This window comes from Zootoca vivipara, chromosome 5, assembly GCF_965207765.1.
Source record: "Zootoca vivipara chromosome 5, rZooViv2.hap1.1, whole genome shotgun sequence".
Lineage (NCBI taxonomy): Eukaryota > Metazoa > Chordata > Lepidosauria > Squamata > Lacertidae > Zootoca > Zootoca vivipara.
In genome coordinates this window covers 7,028,662-7,041,133 of record NC_142588.1, presented here as the reverse complement: position 1 = coordinate 7,041,133, position 12,472 = coordinate 7,028,662, and the positions used below count along the sequence as shown (strand labels likewise).

The 12,472-nt window shown below is 45.2% G+C and overlaps 1 protein-coding gene across 1 annotated transcript in view; it reads right to left on the bottom strand.

Annotated features, from left to right (window-relative positions):
* Positions 1-12,472, bottom strand: part of VWF (von Willebrand factor) — a 158,022-nt gene that overhangs the window by 19,655 nt on the left and 125,895 nt on the right. Inside the window, exons 44-46 of the mRNA XM_035138705.3 lie at positions 4,743-4,859; positions 3,825-4,008; positions 1,782-1,822 (exon numbers count right to left, since the gene is read on the bottom strand). Coding sequence (XP_034994596.2) covers positions 1,782-1,822; positions 3,825-4,008; positions 4,743-4,859 — 342 coding nt within the window. The remainder of the gene's footprint in view (positions 1-1,781; positions 1,823-3,824; positions 4,009-4,742; positions 4,860-12,472) is intronic.

The following is a 12,472-nucleotide window of genomic DNA, read 5'->3' as shown; positions in this document are numbered from 1 at the left end:
GCAAGATCAAGGGTCTGGAAACAGAGGAACAGTGGAGAGGGTTGGGTATGTTTAGTCCAGATAAGAGGAAATACGATAGCCATCTTTAGCTATGTAAAGGACTGTCCCGTGGAAGACGGAGCAAGTTTATTTTCTCCTGCTCTGGAGGGTAGGACCCGAACCAATGGCTTCAAATTACAAGAAAGGAGATTTTGACTCAACATCAGGAAGAACTTTCTGAAAAGAAGAGCTGTCTGACAGTGGAAAAGACTCCTTCGGAAGTTGGTGGACTCTCTTTCCTTGGAGGTTTTCGAAGCAGAGGTTATTTCAATGATCTGTCATATAAACTTTAATTGAGATTCCTGCACTGTAGGGGGTTGGAATAGATCACCCTTCGGGTCCCTTCCAGCTCTACAATTCTATACTTCTATGATACAAGCAGCCTATGAAACCTTACAGTCTCTTGACGTTTATGACTCCGCATATTATTGGCTATTTTTATCGTGATTTTGTTAAGTAGAGTTTTTGTATATTTTTGAAATTGTAAGAAGCAAGAAGCAGTGTAAACATTTAATTGATAAAGTAGTAAGACTAGTTACAAGTGAAGAATTCCCCCCCCCAATGGACTTCTGACTCCCAATCTGGTATAAAAATATGTGGAGTTTAGCACTAGCTGGAAAAAATAATGCATAAATCAAGTATTGCCAAACACAGACACTGTCTTAACCATACTCTGCTTACCTGATTTAAGTCTCTTCCAGATATGCTGTACTGCTTTTTTGGGGTGGGGTGGGGTAAGGGGTATTATACTTCCGTTATTTTTATTGTGTTACTTTGTTTGACTTCCTTCAATATTCTTTTAAAAGAGAGAGAGAATATATAGAGCTTGGAAGTAAAGCACCCCCAGGCTGAATGTACTCAAAAGAATTGGTTGATGGCTCAGATCAAGGGAATGTAGAGGGAGAGGAACTACAAGGCTCATTTATACCATAAACCTATACTGTACAGGCAACTCCCCACTTACCCAGGGGTTGTGTTCCAGGCCCCTGTGCACATGAATGAAACACACATAAGTGGGGAGCACCGTGGCTCACAAAGAGACTCTCCCCAGAGCCCAAAGATGATGTTGGGGAGGGTCTCCTCGTGAGTCAGGGGTGCAAGAGGGCTTTGCTCAGCTGATGTGTGGGCATGCAGCGGCTGCTGTGCTACCCCACGTGCCAGCTCTTTGGCAGGGAGGCTAAGCAGCCTCAACAAAGCCCTACTGCACCTCTGGCTTGTGATCAGACCCTCACCGAACAGGGCCTTCACCTCCTCTCAGTCTGGCCATTCTTTTTGGGTCCATCCATCCTTTCTCTTCACCCTCCTGCCCACTCCTGTTCTGATAACACACCTAGAAACTGCACATGTGTGGAGATACTGCTGCCAGTGTCTGTCCAACAAAAAGCTACTCCAAAACCTAGGAATGGGCTGCAGTTCTGATGAAAACAGGATGAGACCCACTGTTGTCTAGATTGCATTGACCTAGATAGCCTGACCCAGTATGTTTCCTAGGTCCTTAACTCTTCCCCCTGACATCTAGTTTTCTGTGCCAAAGAAATGCTTTGCACTGACAAAATCCATTCTTCAGAGATCTAATGTGATACAGTTCAGGTACAGGGTTACCACCTTGGTGAGAACTAAGGCTACGATTTGTGGTTAAAGGTTTAAAACTGATGGAGAGAAATGAGAATTTTTTTTAAATCAGAGACCTCTTAACTCCCAAACTGAAGATCGTTTCAAAAGTTGATTTTCTATTATCTTACCGCAAGAACGGTGCCATTCAAAACGCAGCCACTTACAGGTTCTGCAAGAGAAAATGGGTGTCCATTAGCAGGAGTACCTTCAATGCAACCACGGGGATTATAATAAGATATATTCTGCATTTCCATGGTGTCATCTGGAGTGCAATGTCATCCTTATGCAGGTGGCAAGCAGCCTTATTTCTCCTGCAGTGATGGACTAGATGGGGGCCACACTGCCCCGAAGGATCAGGTTCATAGCTGGGGGTACTCCTGGATCCATTGCTGTCATTGGTGGTGCAGATCGCTCCCATGACATAGGGTGCCTCCCACCAGCTTGGGATGATGCCCCAGCTCTACATCTATCAGGCTATCTGGGCAGGGCAGCTGGAGAGGACAGGCAGGTACGCTGCCTGCTGTGCTCCGCTTCAGCCTGCTTAGCTGAAGCGAAACGGCAGCAGTGGCAGCGAAGCTGCATCCGTTGAAAAAAACCTGGACCTGGACCTGGGCTAACTTCAGCCCACACTCTTTCAAGTCACAGCGAGCACAGCACAGAAATGAAGTACATGCAAATGAAGTGCCGTGGGGCAGTACTTTCTGTGCTGTGCTCGCTGTGACCTGAAAGAGTGTGGGCTGAAGTTAGCCCAGGTCCAGGTCCAGGTCCAGGTTTCCTTCAACGGAAGCAGCTTCGCTGCTGCTGCCTCACTTTAGTCACCGCTGCCATAAAAGGAGCGGGCAAGGCAGGAGTGCAAGCGTGGGTGGCTCCGTGTGCTGCCTTGCAAATGGCCCCCTTTCATCTGGGGGGCGTGGATGTTGACCATGCCTCCTGGGGGATCCTGGCCATGTCATTGCCAGCTAGCCAATCGGGTGGCTGGGACGTGGCTGGTGTGCCCCCCCTAGCTTTGATCCTGTGTACGACCATGCCTGGTAACCTCATGGGTAGATTACTGCATTGTGCTATACGTGGGGCAAATAGCACATGTTGTTCTGTATGATTCCCTCTGGGAGCAAGGGAACGTCAAGTCCTATCGCTCCCGAGAGGGACTTGCTCTATCTGTGTTGAAAGTGCTGGTGGCAAGGAGTCCCAGGCACTAGCTGCTCAGGCCGTGGGTAGCTGAGCTGGTTATTACCATTTCTCAATAATTCTTAAAAAAATAAACAAATCCCTAAGTGGTATACCATTTTAAAGTGGAGTGGAGAAGCAAAGGCAGCACACAGCCCTCAGACCACCTCATACAGTAATGGAACAGGCCACGTTGAGGATTCTGAAATGGACCATTGATTTCCCAAGGAAACAGAAACTGCTATATCCTGAAGGAGCGTCTCCACCTCCATCATTCTGCCCGGACACTGAGGTCCAGCACCGAGGGCCTTCTGGCGGTTCCCTCGTTGCGAGAAGCCAGGTTGCAGGGAACTAGGCAGAAGGCCTTCTCGGTGGTGGTGCCTGCCCTGTGGAACGCCCTCCCAACAGATGTCAAAGAGGAAAACAACTACCAGACTTTTAGAAGACATCTGAAGGCAGCCCTGTTCAGGGAGGCTTTTAATGTTTAATAGATTATTGTGTTTTATTTTTCTGTTGGAAGCCACCCAGAGTGCCTGCGGAAACCCAGCCAGATGGGCGGGGTATAAATAATTTATTATTATTAATTATTATTATTATTATTATTATTATTATTATTATTTTGCGCAGCCTGTTTTTGCTTCCAAAACTGTTAGGCGACAACGTGCTTAGTCAATTGTCTTCTCCTCCATGAAAAAACATCCTAGGACAATGAATTCCACAAGGCAATTGTGTGTCCCAAAAGAACCATGCAAAAATTTTATTAAAAAAGCAAAAGTGGGGAGAAAAGTGGGAAAGTGAGTAATGCTAGAGAGGAAAAAAGCATAGTGGCATCAGTATGTTCTTGATGTCACACAAAAACAAAACAGAAAGCGAACTGTTGAGTTTGTAGCCCAAGTCCTACAGCCCAAGCCAAATGTTTCACTTTGACTGTCGGACCACTTTCCCTCATAAGAAATACACAAGAAACTGGCGATCCCTTTTTTGTGTGACAGACCATTCCGTACCACAGTGGCATGTAGGACAACAGCCAGTTGTTCGGTCACAGTGCAGTTCGGTTCCAAATGGGCAACTGGGTTGCTGTGCCTGAGCGCACGAGACGTTCTTTGTCTGAATAAACACCTCCTCGTTCACCCGGACGCATTCTCTGATGATGCATGGATCTGAGGGGGAATGCCACTCGGAGCCAACCTGTAAAGGAAACACAGGAAAAGGACTTCTGTGGAATGAAGACTGCCTTCCTCTTTTAAAGTGGAGGGAGAAATATGTCAAGGCAGTTGCCCTCTCCCATCCAAGCAAACTGTCAGCCAGCCCTTAGGCCAGGCAAAGGCAAACTCGGCCCTCCAGATGTTTTGGGACTACAACTCCCATCATCCCTAGCTAACAGGACCAGTGGTCAGGGATGATGGGAGTTGTAGTCCCAAAACATCTGGAGGGCCGAGTTTGCCTATGCCTGCCTTAGGCCTTGCCGTTGCTAAATGTCAAGCAATCATTAGAAAACAGCTGCCAAGGATGCTATCAGGATGATGACACTTGATAGCGATAATCTGCCTTGTATCACCAAAACCTAGCTGGGCAAAGGCAGAAAAGGGGTTAGTTTCTCAATTGTGTCCTATGTGGCTCCTCAATGGCGTGCCACCACCATGTTATTCACATTTTAGGAATCCCAATTGTGTTTATATTTGGCGTTGAATATATAACCCCCCTATGGGACCCGCCAGCTGAGACCTAGTGCTGAGGTACCCAAGGCTTTCAGGCCTTGTCAGGACCAGCGCAGGACTTTGTGGGGCTATCCCAACAGATTAGACACCCAACAGTCACTACCCTTTAGTTGGTGTACTCTTGGACGAGGTCTAATTATGGTGATATATAAGTGGGGGAGGACGTCAGGCGTGCCCTTCCCATGGTCCAACCCACAGACTGACCTCATGCCAATGGACACCTTCATCTCCATCTCCCGGAGACCAGTGTGATGCCTCTTCGCACATCGTCTTGAGACATTTCCCACAGCATGCTCCTTCCTTGTTCACATACTTATATCCCTGGGGGGGGGGGGGCGGGAATGGAATAAAAGACATTCTGATTGCACAATAGAAACAAAGATGAGTTAGTAATTAGTTTATTTCCTTCCTTGGGGGCGGGGGGAGGGGAGAGGAATTGTCAATTACAGCTTGCCCTTAAACATTAACTACAGAGATAACACACACAACTAGAGAGATAGCTAACCATTGGTGAGCATTTTTTTAAAAATTAAGATGCATTTTTTATTTAAGCTATACCTTCTGGGCATATATTCTGCCCCCTGTGGCAGTGCAAGGGTCTGGAGTGGATTCCCTGACAGCTGTACCTGCCAAGGTGGTTGTGTATGCAAGAGTAGGATCTGGCATGTGCATATTGATGCGCCTCCCCATTCTCCCCCTCCTTCCATACCTGTCTCTCCCCCCCCCCCGGCTACAGGTCCCCTCCAACAGATCCCCCCCCCCCGGAGTGATGACGTAGGAAAACTAAGGCCCGGGGGCCGGATGTGGCCCAATCGCCTTCTCAATCCAGCCCCGCAGGTGGTCCAGGAATCAGCGTGTTTTTACATGAGTAGAATGTGTCCTTTTATTTAAAATGCATCTCTGGGGTTTTTGTGGGGCACAGGAATTTGTTCATCCCCCCACAAAAAAATATAGTCCATCCCTCCACAAGATCTGAAGGACAGTGGACAGGCCCCCTGCTGAAAAAGTTTGCTGACGTAGAACCTAATACCTCTTGCAAAGGAAGCAACCAGAGCAGTGAGCTGACCCCCCAATCACCCCTGCTAAGGCTCTTCTGAAACCTCAGTAAAGACATCAACATTGAAATAACTTGTTATATACATATTCAGCCATTTCCCCAGCATCTTTAGCCATTTCCCCAGCATCTTTAGCCATCTAGATTTTTAACCTAGGTACTTCTAGGTACCTATTCTATATCTTAGTTCCACTGTGTTTGCCATATCCTGCTACATGCCACACTCTTATTAACTATTTGTTATGTATTAAGTTAACTGCAGTATTCCTTCTGGCCACCATGACTGCAGTTCTTACCCTGCCCACTGTGGCAGCAGTTCTCACTCAGGTCCACAACATGCAAATGAAGGATTGAGAGTGCTGTTCACGGATTGGGTAGCTGGGGGAAGTTTGTTACTGTTGCAAGTTACTGAGTACTATATAAGCCAGTTGGCTAAGCTGCTGTTCAGTCTGGACTCAGAGCTGGAATAAAGGGCTGGTTGTTTTGAGAGCTGTGTCTTCATCCTTCTTACCCACTATTCTACCCTATTCATTCCTTATATTATCTTCATATGATCTACCTCAAGGATCACCTCCCGTTATGAACCAACCCGGACCCTGCAATCATCACTTGATCCATAGAGTGACAACTTGAGAACAGGCCTTTTCTGCGGTGGCTCCGCAACTGTTGAATGCTCTCCCCAGGCAGCATCATTATACAGTGGTACCTCGACATCCGAATGACTCGACTTCCGAAGGTTTCGACTTACAAAGTCGGCAAACCCAGAAGTCTTTTCGCCAAGCGCATGTTCTGCACCTGCGCAGAAGCAGCGCACATGGTCCGCGCATGCACAGAAGTGCAAAATCGCACAAAACAGGCGCTTCAACAACCGAAGACTTTGACTTACGAAGAGCGCCATGGAACAGATCGCCTTCGTAAGTCGAGGCACCACTGTATACCATATTTTCCCGTGTATAAGACTATATTTTTTCCTAATTTTTTGAAGTTTAAAATAAGGGGTTGTCTTATACACGGATAGTGCATAGTGCATTTTCTTAATTTTGAGTCCCCCAAAATAGACACGAGGGCGTGTTATACACGGAAAATATGCTATCTTTACGTGCCAGACAAAAACTTTTCTCTATAACCAGGCCTTTGGCCTTTTAATCTGTGGCCTTTAAACTGTGTTTGTGGGAGGGGGTAATTCGTTTGTGTTTGTTTTTTAATGTATTTTGTGTTCTCATTTTGTATGTTTATGTTGGAAACTGCACTGCATTCTTTGGATGAAGGGTGGGATACAAATTTAATAAGTACATTGTGTCCTCCCTTAAAGAGGGCATGTGTTGCGGTGAGACCTGGCAACCAAACCCTGTGTTGTGGGTGGGTATGATTGGATAGCCACAATACCCAGTTGGTAGGTCCCTTGATGCAGGGTTCAATCAGGCCAATGGGACACAGTCCAAAAGGATCGAGGGACCTATATGTGCCCATGCACGTGTCCCAGAGCTTCCTCTTTCAGATCGTGCATCGGAACACCCACCCGCCTCTCCCTACTTTAAGGGCTTGTGCGCTTGACCTTGCTATGCTGTTGTGTGTTGTCTGTCGTTGAGACAGGGGCACGGCAGGAATTTCCCCCACTTGGCTGATTGGCTGGGGCCATTTGGGTTTCGCCTGCCACGTAGCTTGTAAAGTTGCGGATAGGCTCTGGTTCAGGTGATAGGGATGGGGGAATGCTCTCGCCATCCCTATGTGAAGGGGTTTTCTGTTAAAGGAATCCAGGGACTCAAATGGTTTGGTCAACGCTGAGAGGGGTTGTGCCCGTGCCTGAGTCCAGGGGGACATCTGGGTGGTGGACATAGTCTGTTCCTGGCTTTCCGCCATTCCAGGTGTTCACCCTTTGCTGACCTATGCTGGTGCCCTTGGTCAGCGCTACCTGCAAGGGTGCAGGGAGCTAGTCGAACCAGAGCCTACGCAACCACTCACCTGATGTAATCAATAAAGTTGTGGCCTAAATTCTGCCAAAAACCAAACCAAAATTTGAGTCTTGTCTGAATTTATTTAAGGGGGAGGTTTAAAGGTCTGAACACGCAAATCATTATCATCATCTAAAAGACAGAACAGTGCCAAATCCACAGGTTATGATAAACCAAAGCAGTACGAACATATTACCATCAACTAAAGCATTTAAATAGTTCTGATACTACGGAACATAAATTTATTAAATCTAAGAGAGTTTCCTGTCCCTTTTCAAAATGATTATATGAGAACATTGTACAGAAAGTGATAAAAAAAGCTTTGCATCTGCCACAGTCAAATTTGTGGTGATTCTGTCACCTCAGCTTTCTGCTAACCTGGATGTTTTCACCGTCAGAATGTCTGCTTTCCTTGTATTGTTTATCCAATTGTATTATGCTGTTGGGATTTAGAAAATTTAACGAAGATTTAAAACACAAGATGTTTCTGTGATAAATATTCCTAAAGTTGGTCATATGGACAGCATGAAGATCACTATCTACAAGACTTGTGGGGGGAAATAATAATAATACTTGTCCCAGGAGGTAACGTTTTATGTAATTTTCTAGGTTTGAGCAGGTGATTTGGGAGTAATAATAAGCAGCAGCTGTGGGGAGACTGGCTCATATTCTGTTACAATAACTCTTTTGACTTGCATTGCCAAAACAAGTACAATCCAACAGTGAGACCGAGGACGACACTTGTACTTTTCACCATGTTCTTTCTACTTGTAAAGCTAGAGCTGGGGGGCTTTTGGGAGACAATACTCATATTATAGAACAATGCTCTCAAAGAAGCCTACCAAAGTCTCACTACTTGCTTACCACCAACTGCTGAAACTATTTTTCATTTACTGACAATTTTTGGGCGTATCTCTGTTGCGAGTGTGATTATGGCTTCGTTTGAATTGCTTTTTTAAAAAAATGTCATTGTATGTTCTGGTCTTTATATGAGAACCTTTTAATGAGGGTGAAAGAGGAGAGCGCAAAATATAGTCTGAAGCTCAACATCAAAAAAACCAAGATCATGGCCACTGGTCCTATCACCTCCTGGCAAATGGAAGGGGAAGAAATGGAGGCAGTGAGAGATTTTACTTTCTTAAGCTCCTTGATCACTGCAGATGGTGACAGCAGTCACGAAATTAAAAGACGCCTGCTTCTTGGGAGAAAAGTGATGACAAACCTAGACAGCATCTTAAAAAGCAGAGGCATCACCTTGCCTACAAAGGTCCGTATAGTTTAAGCTATGGTTTTCCCAGTAGTGATGTATGGAAGTCAGAGCTGGACCATAAAGAAGGCTGATCGCCGAAGGATTGATGCTTTTGAATTATGGTGCTGGAGGAGACTCTTGAGAGTCCCATGGACTGCTAGAAGATCAAACCTATCCATTCTGAAGGAAATCAGCCCTGAGTGCTCCCTGGAAGGACAGATCGTGAAGCTGAGGCTCCAATACTTTGGCCACCTCATGAGAAGAGAAGACTCCCTGGAAAAGACCCTGATGTTGGGAAAGATTGAGGGCACAAGGAGAAGGGGATGACAGAGGACGAGATGGTTGGACAGTGTTCTCGAAGCTACGAACATGAGTTTGACCAAACTGCGGGAGGCAGTGGAAGACAGGAGTGCCTGGCGTGCTCTGGTCCATGGGGTCACGAAGAGTCGGACACGACTAAACGACTAAACAACCACAACAACCACCTGGGGTCAGACTAAGACTGAAGTAAGGATGTGGAATCTGGTGCAATGCATCTGTGCAAGGACAACTCCACAGTCTAGGAAGGTCTCTCTGGGTCAGGCCAAAGAGATGGAGCAAACAGGAGCCATGACAAAACAGCCCTGCTCCTCTGCCCATTCTATATCTCCTGCCTTTCATCTTATCTCCTGGGTAAAAGGTAAAGGACCCCTGGACAGTTAAGTCCAGTCAAAGGGTACTATGGGGTTGCGGCACTCATCTCGCTTTCAGGCCAAGGGAGCCAGCTGGAAGCATCAGCCAATTTCCAGTCTGGGCCAGTGTTGCATGTTTTCAACTGTAAATCTGTTCTGTCTCATTTTCTGAGCATTAAACACACACACACAATTGCTTTTAAATTGCACACATTTTAGGCACGTCCCCAGAAATTTTGTGTTTTGGATTCGTTTTATGATTTAAATATTCATCTTTGCATGCTTTTCTGTGTCCTCCCCCCTAAAATATGAAATTTTCTTTACATTTTGTAAAAAAAAACTACACCATATAATTCAGAGAAATATGCAGTCCAGTTATTGTCTGTCTTCTGATCTCTGTCATGGAAGTGATTTACTTCAAAATGAAGCTGTAGCAAATGCTTAATCTCTAGTTTCATCCATTTAGGCAGTAAAAAGGGAAAGGGAAAGGATGGTTAGATCCAGTCAAAAGCAACTATGGGTTGCAGCGCTCATCTCGCTTTCAGGCCGAGCGAGCCAGCATTTGTCCACAGACAGCTTTCCAGGCCATGTGGCCAGCATGACTAAATCGCTTCTGGTGCAACGGGACACTGTGATGGAAACCAGAGCGCATGGAAACGCCGTTTACCTTCCCACCATGGTGGTACCTATTTATCTACTTACACTTTGACGTGCTTTTGAACTGCTAGGTTGGCAGGAGCTGGGGCAGAGCAACAGGAGCTCACCCCATGGTGGGGATTCGAACCACCGACCTTCTGATCGGCAAGACCAAGAGACTCAGTGGTTTAGACCACAGCGCCACCCACGCCCCAAAATATCTCCTGGGTATCAGAAGGTGAAGGTGGAGAGTCTGTGGTGTGGCATGAAATTTCATTCAGGATCCAGGGTGAGCCAGGCATGCTGCGTGATCCCAAGCCTCTTCCCCAGATTGAGTACCCTCAGGAGAGACTGACTTCGGACAGGTAATCTTATTAGCTGTGGTAAAATAGCTGAAGCCACAACTTTACATGCTTACTTAGGAATAAGTCATATTGCCCGTAACAGGACCTGCCTAACTGTATCACGCTGCAGGAGAATGAACTGTGAACCAGGAAATCCTTAGTTCAAATCTCACTTTGGCCAGAAATGACAGCCAACATTCCTTAATGTTTGTGGCAAATCCATTTCTCCATAAAAAGCCAGGATTTTCAGAATGCCCTGGGCTAAGCACACACTAATTTACCCTGGGCTAATTTGCCCTGGGCAAAGCACACACTAATTTATAACAGATTAGCAGGAAAGAGGAAAAACTGGGAGGAAGAATACTAGTATGTCTGAAAGGAAGGTGATATAAAATAAAGCTCTACATCTACTAAACTTCGTCTGAATCTACCGTACATTCTTTCTTATAAGGCAGCTGAATGCAACCATTCAGTCTCCATTTCCCTTCTATAATATGGGGATAATAAAACTGGCCTATCTTACATAGTGGTAATGATTACAAAGAAAATGTATGGCAAACTGCTTTGAGTACTTCTAATGTGATAAAAGAATAATACTAAGTCTTCAAAATATAAGGTGACCTGGTATTTCATGTATTAATGCCTTAAATCCGGACAATGTCTGTCTTTTTAACTTGTTAAATATTTTATTTAAAAATTAAATGTGCTATTTTCTTTTAAATGCTAGCATTCCTTTAAATAAATACCCTTTTGATCTTTATTGCATCTAATGGCAAGTCCTTTTGCACTCATGTTGAACATCTGGGGGAACTTTGTGACTTCAAATAAAACTATCAAACTGAAATATTAGTGATTAAACTCAGAGATTTCATGGTCAACCTCTATTACACTAATAATGCATCACATCCCACTACAAGTGAAGTAAATATTCTAGTTTTCCTATGTCATACACTGGTCCGAAGGGTTGGGAAATATTTCATGGTCAATTTACATATGATTCAACAAGTGAGTATGATTAAAGAATATTTCTGAAAATCAGGAATAGGGCTATTATTCTGCTTTGAAAGTGGTTCTATATAATTAATGCAATTTCCAGGAAAAAAGAATCAAGAAAGCATATAAAGAAATAAATGCTTTGTTATTTTGTTTCTGCATGGAGGGTTTCAAAGTTGTCACCTGCTTTATATTATTGCTGTGTTTTAAGATGTGTACACAAATCATGCTTCAGAATCTCCAGAATGGTCCAGGCAGCACTCCACCTTGTGGCAAACTTAGCAATAGCAGCAGGCTAGATTGAGAAGATTTATGTGGTGTCTTCGTTGGTTTATGGGCAAGCAAGGCCATTATGGACCACCCAGCCCACAACACAGCACTCTTTGCAGAGGAAAGGGATGATGAAGCTATCATTGCTTCCTTGCTCAAAGTCCACTTCACAAGGCTGCATTAGCAACCTGATAAGTGTTACAGGAGGCTGGTTTGCCTCTAAAGCTAAATGTTGGTTTAGCATGGGGTCACCAACCCGATGGCTGCAGGTGCAAAACACCCCTGGAAGAGGCACCAGACTGTGAGCTTCCTTTAAAAAGGGGGCAGGGGCTAAGTCTCTAATTATGAAAGGAAAATGTCCAGGTATGCGTCTAAGCCAGGCATTGGCAAACTCGACCCTCCAGATGTTTGGGGACTACAACTCCCATCATCCCTAGCTAACAGGACCAGTGGTCAGGGATGATGGGAGTTGTAGTCCAAAAACAGCTGGAGGGCCAAGTTTGCCTATGCCTGTTCAAAGCAATCTATGAAACGGATCAGCCTGACTACTCATCCCTGTCAAGTGTTTTAACCATTCAAGAGTTGTGATTGATAAATACGTTGCTTGGACACCAGGCAATGGCTGGTGTTTTCCCTTCCCTTTTAGTGCAGCTTTCCTGCTTCTCGGTGGCTTTTTCTGGGGGGATGCAGGGGTACGCATACCCCTAAACATTTTGTGAAACTTTGTACTTTTGTCCATTTACTGTATTTATTTTCCCAATTTGA